The sequence below is a fragment of the Ochotona princeps genome, chromosome 4, assembly GCF_030435755.1.
Source record: "Ochotona princeps isolate mOchPri1 chromosome 4, mOchPri1.hap1, whole genome shotgun sequence".
Lineage (NCBI taxonomy): Eukaryota > Metazoa > Chordata > Mammalia > Lagomorpha > Ochotonidae > Ochotona > Ochotona princeps.
Window position 1 is genome coordinate 65023990 of NC_080835.1, and position 19556 is coordinate 65043545.

Here is a 19556-nt window from a genome sequence, read left to right on the forward strand (position 1 = left end):
GTTTTGTTTTTTTGTGTTTTTTGTTTGTTTGGTTGGTTGGTTTTATTTTGGTTTGGTTTTTTTAAGCTAACTTTCCAGGGCGATCTGAATGATCCTATATTGAAGATCTACTTACTTACTTATGTATTTATCCATTCACTCATTTAAAGTAAGAGTGAAAGAAAAGACACACAGCAGATTTCTTTTGTTTTTTGATTCTTTACCCTAATACAACTACCAGAGCTAGGCAAGGAAGAGTCAGGAGCCAGACACTCAATCTAGGTCTCAATTTGGATACCAGTGACCCAGAGTGTTGGGCTATGATCTACCTCCTAAGGACAGTAGCAGGAAGCTGGATTGGAATAACAGTAGCCAGCACTTCAATAAGCACTCCAATATGAAAGACAGGTGTCCTAAGTAGCAACATAACCTGCTATGCCAAAGCTTCTTTTTCATACTACAAACAATGCTGATTTGAATTTGCATGTTCATAAAGCTTGCAGAAAACCTTTTCAATAGCTGGTTACACATGAGTAACAAATATGTTGAATAATGTGTATAAATATATTACTTACATTTTGTGATACTCATATCTATAATCTTGTACTTACGTGTTGTATGTATCCATATGAAAATATTTAGACACCATGAACAATGATATTCAAATTTCCATGAAAAAAAAGATGAGGGAATGAGACATGAATTAGAACAGTTCTCCTGTAGGTCATAAACTAAGTAGGGAAATTGTGATACTAAAGACCAATACTTACCATGTGCCAGATATGTTTGTCTATAAATTAAGTACACAAAACTGTGCCTGGCACCAAGTAGGTCCCTGCCATGTAAACATCTGAAATTGCTCTTGTCAACCTTTTTATTGTTGAATTTTCATAAAAACTGGAGGGGCCAGAGCTGTGGCAAAGTAGGTTCAGCTTCTACCTGTGGCACCAGCAACCCATATTGGTGCCAGTTCATGTACTTCCTGCTACACTTTCACCCGTCTCTCTGCCAATTTTTCTTGGTGTGGCAGTAGAAGATTGTCCAAATCCTTGATCTTCTATACCCACATGGGAGACCCTGAAGAAACTTCTAGCTTCTGGTTTCTGATCAGCCCAGCTCTAGTCAATGTGGCCTCTTGAGGGAGTGAACAAATAGGAGTTGTATGTGTGTGTGTAACACTGACTTCCAAATTTAAAAAATCGTTTATAAAAATGGAAAATGTGATACTATAATCAACATCTCAATTCTGCAAATTGAAAATTCATAAGGCAGCCAACTGGATACTGGACAAAGCCAAGACTCCATCATTCTCAACATAAGGCTTCCATTTTTGTATCTCAAGATTACTGCTCCAGCTCCCCACAGCTTATCCCAAAGAAGAAAGGGAGAACACAATGTTTTCTTTGAAGGCCAAAACTCAGAATTCACACACAGAATTTCTATTGACTTCATTTTGGCTAAAATTTAATCACATGATCATACTCAAATCTGCAAAGAAGGCAGAGAAATGTACAATTTGGCTGGACGATTAAGTACACAACTAAAACTTAAGTTCTGATATAAAACAGAAACAGTTGGCAGGTGCAACCAGCAGTTCCTGCTATAGAAATATTGAGTCACTTGCTCAATGTCACAGACTATTAAGTAAAAATATTAAGATTTGAATGAAGGTCGTTTCACTCCAGAAGCAAAACACACAATTTCTATGCCCCTAAATTTTCTGCCAAGTATGCAAATTAAGTCTGCCAAGGATGGATGCAAGTTAGTGGACATGAGGGCACAAGTGCCTCAAGCAAGAAGCTAGCAAGCATTTACAGTAACGTTTCTCAATCTTTCTGAAAGCACACGTTCTTAAATAATATGGCATCCTCACCTTCTTCTCTTTCCTTCTTCCCGTCTCGGTGAGCATGAACTACTGATGTGTTATTCAATCCAGTGCGTTTTGGACCATCCTCTTTGTATTACTCCCATTTTCAAGTCTTCTGGAATTTCGTATTATCAAAACATTAGGCATATTAGCTTCCCAAATGTAAAATTAAATTCCAGCTTGTAATGAGCCTTTAGCCTATTGGTTAGGGTGGCTAGGCTCCTGACGCCAGCCTGCTACTAGCACAGACAATGGGTCAGGGCAGTGATGATGTAGTCATTGGGTTCTTGACACCCACATTGCAGACAAGGATTACATTCCCAGCCCAGCACTGTTTGTTGCATGCATTTGGAGAATGAATGCATATGAATTTACACACACACACACATACACGACTCAATTAAATGAAAATAAAAAATTATGAAATTCTACTTTGAATATGTTCCATATAGTCAACCCATGAGATTTATATGGCTATCCTATTTCCTCTTCCACACTTGATCATTTCTGAGTTAGGGAATCAAATGCTTATTGCATTTCTAAGTATATAGAAGTTCTGTTGCTCAGTGATTTGTACAATATTTCTTTAAATTCTATAGCACTGTGTTTAAATACATTTTCTTTTGAAATTAGTATGTGTTAATTAATACTAATTTTCTTAATCCTAAAACTCAGAAAAGGCACTTGAAATACAATGTGACAAGGGTATATGTTTGCTGATTATTTCATTTTTTCTAGTACATTAATTAGTTTCCCATAAAACTACCTTGCTCATAAACTTGCTCTCTAACTTCTACTATATCCACTAAATGCAAGTGTTACATAATACTTAACTTTCAGGACTGGTTTTTAATTAGATCCCTTAATCTTGTGCATAATCAGAGACAAAAGATTTCAAGGTGATGGAGACACATTACAAAACAACAATAAACAAAACCTAAACAGTTGGATTTCTATTTGTAAGAGAATAACCTAAAAAGAATCAGTTACACCGTTTAAATATGAAGAAAGTCTTTACTACATTAATCCACTTTTACAGTTGTCATGGTCAACATTAATTGACATACTAAGCCAGTTATCAATTTATTGCTTCTCTTCTGTGAATCTTTGTATTCCCTACAGTGTGACTCTGGAGCTGGGTCCTCCTTTCCTCACAAACACAACTTAAGGCCCTGTCGGTAGAGGGCACTAAAGAGATACTTCAGAAGAAAGGATTTTCTTCCGGGATGCAGGGCTTACCTTGTTTGTGCATATATTTCTTACCAAAACCAAAATGTTTTATTTTGTTTTGTTTTGTGTGTTTGTGGTCAGAAGGAGTTGGCAGTCAGGACAGGAGACCCAGGCCACACCATCTATAGATTCTCAGTAGGGACCTCCCATGCTCATCTTCCCTGGCGTGGGCACCAATGAATTTCACCATCCAGCGGCCTTCATCTACAGGTTGCCCAACAAAGACTGACTAATCAGCCTCAGGAACAATGGGATGTGGGGAGGCTCTGGCAAGGCTTTCTCCTCTTGGATGCTCTGTTTCGGCTTTGCTTTCTCCCCCATCTGCTATTTTTGTGTGCTTTAGAGTCTCTTCGACTACCTGTAGTTTATCCATTGTTATTATTATCGTTATTGGCATTCCCCAAGTACCTATAACTAATATTTATTGTCCAGTTGATTGGATAATGTCTCTCTTAACTGAACCTTAATATAGAAAATAAATACATAATCTTTAAAACTATTGTCATCTGAATTATTATAAAATGAGTCTTTTGAATCATAGTTGCTTTTAAGATTTATCTTAATATTTGAAATGCAGAGATAGAGAGAGAGAGAGAGAGAGAGAGAGAGAGAGAGAGAATCTTCCATTCTCTGGTTCACTCCTCCAAATGGCCACAGTCACCAGGGCTGGGCCAGGTAGAAGCCGGGAAATGGAAGCTTCTTTCTGGTGATGTAGGGTGGGAACCCAAGCTCTTGAGTCAACTTTCACTGCTGTATCAGATACATTAGCAGGCAGCTAGATTAGAAGAGGAGCAGTAGCTGAGACTGGAACTGGCACCTATATGGTATGCCAACACTGCAGGCAGTAGCTCAACTGCATATACCATAGCACTGGACTGAATCTGTGTTGAAGGCCTTCGAAGTCAGCAGGTCAATCATGTGACCACTGCCTCAGTCACTTTTTTGCCATATAGCTTTAGGAGAGTCTCTAAAAATCTCTTCATTTCAGTCTCTGCATTTCTAAATTAGGTTAATAATGTAATAATGATTATCTTGTGATATTTCTTTGAAGACAAAGTAGCATATATGGAGCAATTGGTACAAGGGTTGTACTAAATGGATATTAGTATTTTAAGCAATAACTTGTTATCATGATTTTAAGCTCCTGAGACGACACATGATTACATTTACTTGTCATATTCAAGTAAAGCCTGACTGTGTTCCCATGCACTCAGTGTTTGTCCATTGTGTACTTAGGTCTAAACAAAGCATTTCTGAACAAAGCATATCTTTTGTCCACTTATTTCATTTCTTTTGCCAAAGACAACAGCTGCAAAGCACTTTTCTTTCTATTTTTTCTTTAAAGAACAACTATATCTTAAAAACATGTTATTCTATTTTTATCATTTTTTTCTACTCCACAATAGCTTTACACGTTTCTTTCTAATCTCTTGTATAAGGAGTACCTATTTATGGGGTCTTCCTTAAAGACAAGCAGTGTTTCAAGGGCCACCATTGTGGTTCAGTGAGTGACACAGCCACTTGCAGTGTTGGTAACCCATGTAGGGTGCCCATTGGAGTCAAGACCAGGATGGAATTCCTGGCTCAGGCTTTGTCCTGTCCAGAACCAGTTGCTGCAACCATTTGTTGACAAATCCATCTGTGAAAGGTGACTCTCTTTCTCTCTTCCCACCCTCCCATCTGTACCATTCTTCCGTATAAATAAATAAGTCTGTTTTTAAAAAGGAGGTACTTCAGAAATGAATCTCATGCTCTTTAGTAAGACTCTGTAACCTCACATAATTATATACTTTCACAAAATTTGTACTTCTCATCTTTCGTTGGTTATTCTCTATATCATTTAAGCTTTTCTAAAATAGAAATTCCAAACGTGGTTTACACCCCTTAAAAAAATAACTACTTCTTTATTCTTGTGTGAAAAAAACAATCTGGCCTAAAGCACCTTTTTATCTTTTCAAAGGGAGATACACAGAGATGTGAAAGAGACAGAGATATAAGAGAGTGCTTCCATCTGCTGATTCACTCCCAAATGCCCATAATAGCCAGACTGGGGTCAGGCTTGCAGCCAGCATCAAAGAAACTCAATCTACATCTCCCTCAGGGGTGACAGACTCAAATGCTTGAGCCATCATTGGATGTCTCCCAGGATGTATCGGCAGGATAATGGTTGGGAAATGGGATTCAGTGCTAGACATCCCTATATGGAATATGGCTACCTCCAGCAACTGTGACACAACACTTGCTCTAATTATTTTTATATTAATTTCTAATTATTGTCTTATATTGAACAAGTAGTATCATGTATCTATTATACTGTCCTCTAAAGTAACCCTTCAATGCAACTTAATTCCAAGACATATTGGGGGGTGTGTGTGTGTGTATGTTTTATGTACTACATGCCAGTGTTTTCCCATTAATTTGGGAATACTGACTGTTTTATTTGTATCAGCATAAACACATGCTTTTCCCTTCTTCCCTCCTACTGGAATATTTAAAATGAAGTCTACTCCTTTGCCTACGAAAAGCTCTCATTTAAGTAGGAGCTATTATTATAAATTAACAGGATGTTTAAGAACATGGGTGTTGTGGACTGTGTACTCAGATAAACTAAGTACAAGTCTAATTCAACTTTTAATGGCTGTGTGGCTTTATTACTTAGAAGTATTTGAGTTAAATGCGGCAGAAAAGCAGCTGAATCTGTCCTACACAACTGAACAAAAAAACTAAAGTGGGAATTATTGCACCCTTAATAGGAAAGTTAAAGGTTAAATCATTATTCCTACACAGCTGGACCAAGTCTCCAACGAGGTCTTCGTTCTGCCTTGCATCATCTTTTCTGCTTACTCTTCTTGTTGGTATGTGTGCTCTCTCAACTACCGCATGAAGTGAGGAAATGATAGCTATTTCCCCAAAACCTGCTTTCTTCAAGCTTTGGGAAATGGCACAGGAGAAGGCTGCATTGTGTAGATAAAGTTTCAAGCACGCTCCCTAGATAGTCATGTAGGCCCAAAGGAAGGAAGTAGTATGATTAGCCCATTGTACGGCCACAAGGGAAGATATACTGATGAAATCTATCCAGAATCATGTGACCTGTGAGAACAGTGCTTCTATCAACCTACTTTCATCTTTATGAAATCTTCAGCAGTTATCATCCCATGCGTTACTAGTCATGACTAAATGACATTATGTTTGGAAAAGATAGAAGCAAGGTCTGATAAATAAATAATAGCTGCAAACATTTATCATAATAAAAATGAGGATTATCACGCAGTAGAAGTGGCAATGTTTCCCTTCATTTTCCAGTGAATCTTGTGCTTGTCTTGTTAACTCACTCCTCCCTCCAGAGAAATTCCAAACCTAAAGAGCAGAGACCCTTGACTTTTTCATCCCTCATGTTTCCATGACAACTATCACAGAGAAAGAAAGAAATGAACATATATTAAAGAGTACGTATTTTGGCAGAGACCCTTGGTATGGCCTATTTAATGCACCAATACAGCAGCCTGCTCAGAATAGTTATTTTACAGATATTTAAGGCATTCAGTAAAGCAAATATAAATTGATTGGTTGTTACACATCTGGCATGACCTAACTTCTTAAAAATCAGAACACACTGTATTGTATTACAAGCAATAACAACTCTTTGATATTTGCTATTTAAAACTCCAGAGGTTTCTTTTAGAGCTTCTGAAGGAAAAAATTGCTCTAATGGAAAATATAGCATGGGCAACATAGAGGTTTTTTGTTTTGTTTTGTTTTTTAAGATTGTGTATTATTTTTAGCTTTATTGGAAAGGTATATTTACAGAGCAAAAGAGAAAGAGAGATCTATGTTCCAGAAGCCTATATGTGCTTCTCTCCTGTTTTCCAAAGGTTTATTTGATTTTATTTATTAATTTATAATTGTTATTATTTGAAAGGTAGAGTAATAGAGAGAAGAAGAAAGAGAGGCCTTCCGTCTGCTGGTTCACTCCCCAAATAGTTCTCTTTGCAACAGCCAGAGCAGAGCTGATCTGAATCCAGGAGCCAGGATCTTCTTCTGGGTCTATCATGAAGGAGCAGGGGCCTAGGCAGTTGAGCTATCCTCTGCTACTTTCTCAAGCCACAAACAGGGAGCTGGATTGGAATTGAAGCAGCTGGGACACAAACTGCTGCTCTTATGGGATGCCGGCACTTTTAGGTAGAGCATTAACTAGTTGAGCTATCATGCTGGCCTTCCATCTGCTGTTTCACTTCCAAGGTGCCTGCACCAGCTGTAGCTGGGCTCATTGAAAATCAGGAGCCAGGATCACTCAGCTGGATCTCCTAGGTGGGTGCAGGGACCCACTGGCTGCTGCAGGCTGAGGCTTAGCCTATCTTGCCACGGCACTGGTTTGACTTCTGGTATTATTTTTACATTGGGATTTTTCTTCATATGTCAGGTGGTGTTTTTTTTTTCCGTGCTTGAGAACCTTATAAACTAAGAACATTTTGAGACAGAAGCAACTGAGATGCAGCTGAATTTAAATCCATGCGTAATTCTAGCTCCATCTGACAGCAAGTCATGACTTCAGAAGTGAGGATTACATAAGCAGATGACAGTAAATGTTAAAAAAAAAAAAATCCCCTCCAGAGACGGCTTCCTGTGGCAAAACACCAGGACGACACTCCATGCCTGGGCTGAAATGATATTGGGAGAGCACCAATACCATGCTTCCTTTTCCTGTGGTTCCACTTTGTTTTGTCACAGCTCATCATTACTCATTCGCAAATTAAATGGATTTTACCCCTCTAAATTACAGCATCTAATAATTTTTAGCATATTCACAAAGTTGGATAGCACCAAAACAGCTTTAGAAAATTCTCATAATTCAGAAAAAAATCTAAGTTCTTAGTTGTCACTATTAATCTTTCCAAGCTAGGGCAGCCATTAATTTACTTTCTATATCCATAAGTTTGTTTCTGGGTCCTATTTTTTTGACACCTTTATAGATATCGACCAATATTTGATTGATGGCTTTGCAGCTCAGTGTAACAGCTAATTAGGGAGATAGAATAACATCATAATAACCATGGTTATTGGTTATTTGCTATGTATTAGACACTGATATTACCTCATGACTGTTTGCACTTATTAAGAGAAGTGCTTAGCAGGGTCAGGCATAAGTTAAGTTTTGGTATCAATTCCTCAGCCAAGTATTGTGTTTAACACTCAGAATCCTGTCTCCTCCAGAAATTAAGAAGAGACAGGTTAGTCTAATATTTAGGAGCATGGACATTGTGATGAGGCCATCTTGGTTGGAATCCTTGCTTTGCTTTGCAAGGAGGGAAGTTAATGAGAGAGACAGAGAAACAGACAGGAACACAGAGAGAAGCAAGCAGAGGGGAAGGACAGGGAGAAAGAATGCTTAAAACACGTGGAAGGTCTCCCAGAACAGAAAGCTCTTATGCTACATATCTCAGACACCCTAATTCAGTGGATCTTTAGAAAGAAAAGCAGAGAGTTTTATAATCTGTAGTATTGGAATTATTTGCCTGGGATCCCTGGTATTCCAAGAACTACTTGCATTTGCAGCACAATTTTTAAAAATGGGGAAAAAACCCTAATTGGGATATAATTCTTGGATGTACTAGTAGGGGAATAGAGAAATGGAATGGGATATGAAGGAAACTGAAAAAGTTGTGATAATGAGGTTGCCACTATGTCAAAGTCTGCTTTAATCCTACCATAAATCATTGAGGGAGGATGGAGATTAAGCCTCAGATTTATCCCACTGGAGGGTTAAGGCAGTCAGAGTATTTAATAATTTATGTCCAGTTTGCATGATGCTGCACTGAAAGGTTTTAACTCTGGCCTCACCAACAGTCAAGATAAACGTGACCAATGGATTCAAAGGAATATTTCCGAGAGAGTTGCTGGGGATTGTAACAGGAAGCTGCAATGACATGCAGCCCACCCCATACACACTCAGATTCACACCTCTGTAGGTTACATGTCCTTTCATTGATTTTTTTTTCAAGCCAATAGTAATTCCAAAGAGAGAAAGAGAACTTTACAATGGGAGTTGGGTAGAACAAGTTAACATTCTTCTCTGACATGGTCAGTCTGAGACCATAATTGATATCACTGATCATCCTCACCACGCCCCAGTTCATTGTATAATACAATAACTCAGATTTTTAATGCTGAGAATATAAATCACTGATAATCTGTCCATGTGATATGTTGCTGTAGAAATGGCTCTTCCCATTTTTATCAGCAATGGAAGCATAAAAAGACACTCCAGTGAACCCTGAGTTTCAGACACACTGTTCTTTGTGTGGCTACTTTGAAGCACTCTCCCTTCACTTGATTGACAAGATAAATCTCCCCTGCCAGTACAGTAAATGTCTTCTTTGAGTGCTGGTCTATGAACATAAGGCACCAAAAATAATTAAGCAGAACAATAATCTACGAACTGGTTGGGAACTTCTCTGTGTCCCTTGGCAGAAGTATCCAGACCTCCAGCTGCAGATTTTAAACTTGTGGCAAGGGGGACTTACATTTCTTAAGTGGACTATTAAAAGTGACAGTGAGAGGTTTCAATTCTTTTTCTGTCTTTTGGTCCTAATTATCTAAAACACAGAATCAAATATTCTAATATTGTTTAATAGTAGTACCATATCCTGAACCTTCATATAAGTGCCATTCCTATTAAAATGTATCACTATAATCTCAAATGGGATTTACAGAGAATAACCACCACTGAGCTAATAACAGAGACATCACTGTTTTTGAGAGAAAAATCTTGCTTTAGTGATGAAAACGTATTCCAGGTTCCTTGGGGAACATCATCATCTCAAAGTTTCTGTGACCTTTAAAAATATAGTTTAACATTCCCACCTCTGTGAGATATTGGATCTCTTTCAATATTTTGCAAGGGAGTTATGGAATTCCACACCATTTATTTCAGAAAAAGTATCAGTTGTAAGCTTTAGGGAACTATTCAGGGTTTATTTAATGGACTCATTGGGAGTTCTTTTATTCAAAACTGGAGATAGCTACTGCAATGTGTCTTCTCTTCCAGGTATATTAGTCTCCATTTTACAGCTCATCTATGAGAATATGTTTATATAATTGCTCACCTACGTATCTATTTGCTTTGTATTTTGCATGTATGGTACCTTATAATAAAGAGAACATGTGGATTGGATTGGATTATTTCACTGAGTGTAATGGTCTCCAATTGGAATCATTTTGTTGCAAATGATAGAATTTCATTCTTTACCTAGCTGAGAAATATTCCATGAAGTGGATGTATCACTGTTATTTTATCTATTCTTCTTTCAACAGACATCTGAGTTGTTTTCATATCTTCACTACTATAGATTGTATTGCTATATTTACAGGGTTTAGGTTGTTTTCTCATATGCGCATTGCACTTCATTTGGATATATTCCCAAGAGTAGGATAGCTGGGTCATAAGGAGATCAATTTTCAGCTGTCTGAGCACTCATCATATTGACTTGACAATATACTAGATTTCCTACCTTTGGATAAACTTACAATGGTGTGATGCACTTAAACAGCAGAATGCTAAACTTGTAACTGTTACAAAAGGACTATGCCACTGTAATAATGTAAAGGGAAAGGTAGAAGAGGAGTATGCAGAAAGATAGAGAGGAGGGTAAAGCAGGAATCCCTATACCTACAAAAATCCTACCATGCAAATAATAACAAATAATAATTTATAAAAGCTAGGAAATACCTACAATCAAATACAGATATTAAACAAAATTCTCAAGTCAAACTTCACTATATCTGATTATAAATTCTAAATGCCCAGCTGATGGTGCACCGGGTTAGGAAACCCTTGGGCTTCAGCACAAAATACATCATGAAGGCTCATGGAAGAACAGGCTGCAACTTGCTCACCTCTTTCTCGATCAGGGTTCAAGATGCAGTGGCAAAGTACAGACTCAGTGACCTCTGATAGTGCAAAATCAGTGTCAAGCACCTATTTTTCAGTGTAGCATTGTATTTCCCAATAACTTCAAAGACACCAAAGTATGGGGAACAAAGGGGAATGAAAAGTAGTTATACCATGCATTTAAAACATGTAAATGTCCAGACACCATCCTTCCAGAGTTTTGTAGAGATTTGGCTTGAACCCAACATTGGAGTTGGTGTTTAGTGCAAGTTATCCTGTGCCACAGAAATTTAATGGGCTTCCTTGAGGCAAAAGAACAAAGATACAGAGGCCAACATCGTACTGCAGTGATTTAAGCTACCATGATGCTTGCATTCATATGAGCACCTTTTTTGTCCCACTGCTCTCTACTTCTGATACAGATTCCTGCTAACAAGCCTGTCCGAGCAATGCAAAATGGCTCAAGTGTTTGGGTCCTGCCACCCTTGTAGGAAGTGCAGTTGGAGTTTTAAGTTTCTAGCTTCGTACTGGTTCAGCTTCAAAAGTTTGGTCATTTGGGAAGTGAACCAGCAGGTGGAAAATACTTTTATCTGCCCCTCTCTGTCTGTATTTTTACCTTTCAAATAAATAAAGTTGTTGTTGTTGCTGTTTTAAGGGCGCTATTCAGTAGCACATTAAGATCAACTTTGAGTTGATATGTCATAAGAGTAAAAGGTAATTTACAAAGAATGCCCTCACATAAACAGATGATTTATTGTATCATCTTATATTCTGTCTTTGCTGGTCCAATAACTCAATATCTAGAATGAAGTTCTTAGGGATGCTTTCCAGATTACTACTAACATCCATTACACAAATCTATAGTTCATCTAATGAGTATTCATTTCCTCTTGCAACATAAACCATTTATTTCCACTCAGGTCCTCCTAAAACCTGGATTTAGTAATTTCTCTAGAAATAATGATGGCAAATGGGAGCTGAATCTGAGGAGCGGAAAGCTATCTAAAATATCCTACTACAATTTGGTTTTGGTAGGCCAAATGGCTTTTATCCATGGAAACACAAAGGGATATTTTTTAAGCCAGCATTTCAAAGAGTTTAGCAGGACTCTGAAGGATATCTACTCAAATGTCTTCTCCAATATTGTTCCATTCCTTTCCTTAAGAGGTCCTGACTTTATTGAAGAAGGCTTGTTGGCTCTGTGAGCTCAGGCTCCTTTACAATTCCCTCTTCTAAAACCAAACCTGGAGCCTAATTTTTAGCATGGCCTTTCCTGTAGTGAAACAAGTGAAAATCATCTTGATTGTTGCTTGTTGGCTTCTGCTTTCAAACTAGTCCTATGTTCCTCAGCAGACCTGAGTCCATAATCTCTTCTTCCTTCAGGATTTCTATGACAGTAGATAATTCCACAATCTCTTGGGTGTTAAAAACATAGGAACGGAGAAACCTCTTCCAACTGTGTTCTATCCATCTGATGAATGTCTTTGTAATTATGAAACTATAGCCTGCAACTGCATTCCAAGAGCATGAGGTCCAGACTATCTTGTGGTGGTGAATAATCCAAACCAGGAAGCTTTTAATCATGATATACTTCCTAGAACCACCTCCATCCTAAGTTGAGTTGAGACTCCTGGAAGAAAACCCTGATACAAGGAGTTGAGTGAAAGTAGATTATTTGGTAAATATAGCCAGGATGGCCAGTAGAGATGTTGAACAAGGAAAGAGGGAAGATAGGATGGCATGCCAGCAAACTAATAAAGGTTGGATAACATGGAAAGATATCCCTATGGGAACTTGGGGAACTTCTGAAATACCACATTCAGTAAGCCTCCAAATTGTGTTTCTGTGGTTGCTTGACAGCTACTCCTGAAGTCATTAACTCCTTGGCATCTCCATTTAGCCTGCCTCATGGGCCAAATGCTCCAAGGTCCACAGATTGTCTTTAGGGCTAAGTTTACAGACACTTACAAGAAGTCATGTGATTGGTGCTTATAGAAACAGTGAATGTTAAGAAAAAATAAGTAGAACACTAAAAAAAAAAAAAATCTGCGACAAAAAGGAAGTTCCCAAGAATAGACTGTGAATATCAAAAAGAGAGAGAAAGAGTCATCAAAAAAATAGGAGCTACCTATAATATATCAGGACTGTAGCCATTGTGCCAAACAGGACAGCACTAGGGCTGTTTGTTATATCTTTGATTGTTCATAGGCTAAGCATTAATTTTTATCAAAATATGTAAAGGTATATTCCTCAGATTACCCCCAAATTTATATGCCCTTCTTATTTTTTGAACTGAATGTCAATATAAGTAGTGAAAGTCAATGGAATAACCAAGCAAGTTTAATATGTCCAGCAGTAACTTTAAGTGAATATTTCCTTCTTCTTCCTGAAAGATTTTAGAAGCATGCCTTGAGAACCAAAGTTACACTGCAAAAAAGTAATAATAATAAAATAATCATCAAAATAAGGAACTTGAAACATTTTCAGTTAGGGAAACAGCATCTTTTAATGTTTTATTTCCACATGTGAAAATATATATATATAATATATATTACATGTACAGAAGAGCCCCACAGCTTGAGCCAGAGAAAGCTAACAGAGGGCCATGCACAAGGGACAGAGCCATTCATACCGTTTTCAGTTAAAGCGACATTCAAGGCATGGCAAGTGACAATGAAGGCAACAAAAGCACAGGAAGCCTGTGTACATGACTCTGAAGAGCTACATCAGAGGCAGCTCTTAGCTCTGCCTCGAATGGAGGTCATCTCAGGTGAACACGGCTCTTCTACCTAATAGGCCTGTCAGACCATCAGAGACGTATTGAAACCTGCACAAAGACACCAAGGGCAAGGCAGCAGTCAATGATAAAACTGACGGCTAATTTGTTCTTCTCTTAGTGTCCTTGAGTCCTTAGGCATATGCTGATTTTAAAAAGGCAATAACAAGGCTGATTCTGTTCCTGCAGAATTTCGGTCAGGTATAAAACAGAATTCTGTAACAGACTAAAAAAATTTTTTTTAGAAAGCATGTAAACACTGTGCTGATAGTGGGGGAAAAACAACACTTGCTGTTTCTTATAGGGAAGACAGAGGCACAGATCTTTGCCCTGCCTAGTTTGTTTCCCTATTCTGACATTTAGAAAAATGATGAAAAACAAAAACAAGGCACAATGTATGGCATGATGGGATCATTACTATCATCTGCCGGTAAAAATAAAAATAAAAATAAAAATAAATAAATGGCCTGCTAGGATTTGGCACAGCTGGAGCAGCTGACGACTTTGGTTGACGCGAGGTGGGGCTTCACGATGTCGGGCTCGATGGACTCCATGAGGTCACACTCATTGGCTAGTATGTGCTTCACCAGGCATCTGGAGGCTTCTTCAATGTTTATGTTTTCCTTGGGAGAAAAAAATGACCTTCTTTATTCAATTATATTTTTAAATTTTGCATTCACTTGAAAGACACACAGAAAGCCAGTCAGATATCCTCCCCCCTGTTGGGTCACTCCCCAAATGCCTCCCAGTGCCTGAGAACGCCAAGCCAAAATCAGGAGTCCAGAACTCAGTTCTTGTCTCCCCTTTGGATGGTGAGGGACCAGCTACTTGAGCCATCACCTGCTGCCTCTCAGGGTGCACATCTGCAGGAAACTGCCACCAAAAGCAGAGCAAGGACTCAAACCCATGCACTCCAATATCAGATGTGGATATCTCAAGTGATATCTCAGCCATTGTGCCAAGAATTCACCTTTCTGCATTCAACATTCTAAAATAACATTGTGCTATATTTAAATAGCCCTTCTGCTGCACTGCCCCTGCATCCTCTTTCCTTTCCCTTCACTCTCATTTATTCTTTCAAAAATCTCTACCTTTCAGAGAAGTACAAATATTTATTTGGGTGTGTCAAAGAAGTAGGGCTTACCAGGTTAAAGGATAATATTTTAGAAGAACGTAAGTGTTTCATCTGATAATTGTCCTGTGCTACTTATGACTTTGGTGGTCTTGATGCAAAATAGGAGTAATAGGAAGCCTTTCACAGTGATCACTCTGGATTCAACCAACCCTATTTTCAGACCTCCAGTAGCATTGAAGAAGTATGCTGTTCTGATTTCTTTGAGATCAGACATAGTTTTGTGGCAGTTGTGGGTCAAAACAAATGTGAAGGAAGTGATGCACCTTCCTTTCCTAAGGAAGAAATGTGAGCCAGTTCTCATTTATCTGTATTCTTTTCTACTGTTCTGCTTTATCACTGAAGCCCAGAGTTGGGGATTCTCCTGATCTACATCCGCACATGAGGATCAAGCAGAGGCGACTGTCCCAATCAGTCCCAGGTCCTATGGACAGCATTGACATGACCTTGATGTTCCAAGGCACTGTTATCTAGGTTAATAATGTTGTATTAATCTAGGAAATCCATGTGTGTGTAATTATTCAAAGGAAAATCAGGAATCAGGAATACAAATCAAGTTTCAAAAATGAAATAAGCTTTGACTTTATGAAAATGCAACCAGCGTTTTGAATCTGAGATATTTGTTTATAACTATTGAATAATTGAACATTGTTCTTCTTATTCAGGTTGAAAAATGCAAAATGAAGATCCCCAATAAGGTTAAATTTGACTGTCTTAATTTGTATAAATTCTCCTCATATTCAATTTAAAGTGACAAGAACTTTCTACCAAATTGTTCTACTGCCAGACTTTGTTATCCAAAGTAGAATTACTTGTATCAAATTTTCAACATATTTCAAAGTTCTTGATGCATTTTGAAATTATTGAAAATAGACATATTACATGGACATGTAGGAGCTGGTAATACATTCCAAATGGTAGACATGGCTAATGACATTAGCATGTTTCCTATTCTTCAAGCCCAACATCAAATTCACCTACTTCATGAAAGATTAACGTTAGAGTCCCAGATACATAACCAATTGCAAGGTTATTTATCTCCCTTCTATAAAGCATTCATCAAAGTACATTTCAGTGTTTCTAAATTCAAAAAAAAAAGATGAAGGCTAATTTGCTTTTGTTGTTTGTTTGTAATTACAGTTTTTATTGTTTTTTATACCAGATCAGCATTAATGATTTTGTATCTTTTTTTTCTGTAACTCTAATGTGACCTTAATGATAATACTTAGCTAATAAGTACTTTCCAAGATATAATGGTCATTGATGCTTTCAAAATATAAATTTGTTGTGGGGAGAAAGGAAGGGGAGAGGATGTGGGGAGGGATAATGTCCTCTGTGTATAAATCCGTAACTTAGGACAAAATAAGTTTTCATAATAAATATATGAACTTGCTAAGTACTTCATACACAAAATCTTTAAAATCCTTTAAAATAAGAGCTTTTTTCCTCTTTTTTCTTTAGAGCTACTGTTTGGGATGGGATGAGAATGGCATTTCTACCTTGGCCTCATGTATCTGCTTTATTTCAGGGAAGCCAATTCATATAGAGCAGTAGCTTCCATTTCTTGTTGAGCTGGTTACTATGCCTTGGGGTCATTTTTCATGCTTCTCCTTCCTTCTCCCACTCTTCCTCATCCCACAGTCATGCCCAAATGTCATAGTCATACTCAATAGACCAGCTCCCAAGCAACACTCTGACCTAGGTGAAGCCGAGGCCTTGGGGAAAGGCCCAACTCAATTGCTAGCATTAATTCCAGCCACTTGTGTATGCTACAGAATAGATACCTACTTAACAATGATCTCACATTTAGGAAGAGTTAATACATAGTCCCACTTCACCTTGTCCACATTTCATTATAAGAGATTAACATAGAGGTAGTTTAAAGTTAACCTGCTCAGTCATTAATGTGCCAACATTTTCATTCTCATTTGGATATTTCTTTTATTTTGAGGAAAGAGACAACAAAATGTTATCCCAAATTATCAAACATGAGATACCATTATATATAGTTGCACAAAGATTATCTTTTAGAAAGGTTAAGAAACTTTCCTATAACCACGTAAAAAGTTGGGTGTCAGCTAGAACTTACATCGGGTCTTTCTAACAATAAAACTTGTCATTTTCTAAGCCATTTTCCTTTTTTCAAGGTTGTATTGAAGATCAAATACAATAATAGATAAAGCTCTTTCCTCAGTGTTAGACCTAGTTGGTGCTAAATAAATCTTTTTTCACTTTCATACATTAAAATACTTTCCTGACAGGAAAAACAACTTAAACGTTAAAAATTATGCACCTTCAAATATCACATTCGATTTGTCAGTAGTATTTTTGTATACCTTACTCATATGTTAATCTGCCCAATAAATAGAGTTTGCTTTTATTAGTTTGCAATTTGGCAAAAAGTACTAATGAAAAGAAATATATGCTCGTTTAGGTAAATCAGTTAAAGTTTATCATTATTATGGGAAAAACAACAAACACCTAAGCCCAGTTAGTGGTAGTCTAGTATGATACTTTTAGCAAAAGACGATGCTGGTGAACCAAGAACAAAAAGGAGGGTGTGCTCTAGGTAACGGAAAAGATGGGCATGTGGAGGAAAAATGTCCATGAGCAGACTGCGTGTACCAGAGGAAGTATCAGGTCATCATCACAAAGCCACATTTATTCATTCGTTTACTATTATTTAGATTGCCACTCAGTGCCAAATCTACAAAGATTAAGATGATAAAATGAGTCCCATTTCTGACAGAGTTTATGGCTAGCAAGGTTCATATAAACAGCAGAGGCACACAAATGTTGACTAGAGCATCTTAGGGCCAGATCACTGTTACTCCCTGAATACGAATTCTGCTAAGTGGAGTCATTAAGGATATTTTCCAGGTGAAATGTGAATAATTAAAGCACAGTACGCATCTATAGATGGGTTGTACACACCTTTAGCACTCTGTTTTAGCAAGTGATCTACCAGCGAGTAGTTTATCAACTACCGATTATGTGTGCCAGCATGCTGGCTGCCACTGCATACATATTTAAAGTTAGAAAATTTGTGAGGAAGCCAGGGAGGAGAGTAAACACTATTAATGGCCCCTGTATTTTCCGCAAGCATACTACAAAAAGACAAGACGTTGAGGCTAAGTGCTTATGTCAGTTTTCCTATTTTTTGGTCCTATGACCTTGGGAAAGATAATGAAACCACTCCCTCCTTCGATTCATTATCTGTACGTGGAGGATTTGAAAAACCAACCTCACAGGTGATTGTAAACAAATACATATAAATACTGAGGATCTGTAAAAAAAAATTAGTGAAGCTTGCAGAGTTCACAATTTTGTTTACTTCTATATCCTCCTCATATTTAATAAAGAGAATAAAGCATTCATGTGTACATTCTATTACTTCAATTTGCACCTGAGAAATGACGTGTCTGGATGCAAGGGTAAGGGGTAGAGCCACGTGGGAGCTCAGGTGGAAGAGTAGCTACTTCACTGACAACATCATGACTGAAAAGGTTTAATGCACGAGGTGAAGTCAGATCCTTTTGTAAATGCCCTCAAAATATTTTCCAAAATAAGTAAGCGAACAAACTGTTCTGGCCTAAAATCCTATCTTGTCCTCAAGAAAGACTGTTTGGATTACTAGCACATATCCCAACATACCTAGTATTTCTGACCTCCTATACTTTATTGATGTCATAGCAAAAAAAAAAAAAAAAAAGCCTAAAAGCTACATGAGAAGAAACAGAAATGCAGAGAAAGCTCTCTCCTCTCTGTCTCTGCTGATTGGAACCGCAGATCCTGAACTTTTGAGCAATTAAGTAGCAGTATAATTGAATGAGCTATTTGGCGTGAAAGCAAGCGTAGTCAAGCCCACATTTTCTGGGTAACTACATAGAAACAGGGCTTCTGGCTCAAGTGTAAAATATTACCTGGGAAGTTTTATTTGCATTTATTATCGAGATTAATAATGACATCCCCAGGAGCATCTTTTACTGGAAAGAAAATTTATACACACATTGATGGGATCTGGCTGTGACTTATTTACAAATTTGCAATATGACAGGACGGTCTATTGGACTGACTGTTAGCCTGATGTATTTTTATCTCTGTGCCTCTGCTCAGAATCTTTTCATTTATATTAATAAGCCAGTCTGAGAAACAGGCTCAATGTTCCTAACAGTCTTTGATCAAAAACAAATGGCAGTAACAACCAGAGTTAACCAGGTACTTTGTTTATTTAGTAATGATCACATGTAATACTCACAAAAATCTGTTAAACAGCTAATGATCGTATCTTAAAGGCAAGGAAGCTAGAGACAATAAGGTTAAGGAATGTACCCAGAGGATACCATAATCTTAGCAGATCTGTCATTTCAACCAAGACTGGCCTATTTTGCTTCCCTGTATATGCATAAGCACACATTCCAGATTCAAAACACATATTAAAATAGTTCTATTTCCAAATCGGTAGTTCTCAATTCTGGTTGAATATTCATAACATTAAAGAAGTTTTTTTTAAAGATTTATTCATTTTTATTACAGCCAGATATACACAGAGGAGGAGAGACAGAGAGGAAGATCTTCCATCCGATGTTTCACTCCCCAAGTGAGCCACAACGGGCCGGTGCTGTGCCTTTCCGGTGCCGGGAACCTGGAACCTCTTCCGGGTATCCCACACAGCTGCAGGGTC

General features: G+C 37.8%; 1 protein-coding gene across 1 annotated transcript in view; it reads right to left on the reverse strand.

Annotated features, from left to right (window-relative positions):
• Positions 1 to 13981: 13981 nt before the first annotated feature.
• Positions 13982 to 19556, reverse strand: part of RAB38 (RAB38, member RAS oncogene family) — a 58267-nt gene continuing 52692 nt past the window's right edge. Inside the window, exon 3 of the mRNA XM_004589819.3 lies at positions 13982 to 14363. Coding sequence (XP_004589876.1) covers positions 14211 to 14363 — 153 coding nt within the window. The 3' untranslated portion in view covers positions 13982 to 14210. The remainder of the gene's footprint in view (positions 14364 to 19556) is intronic.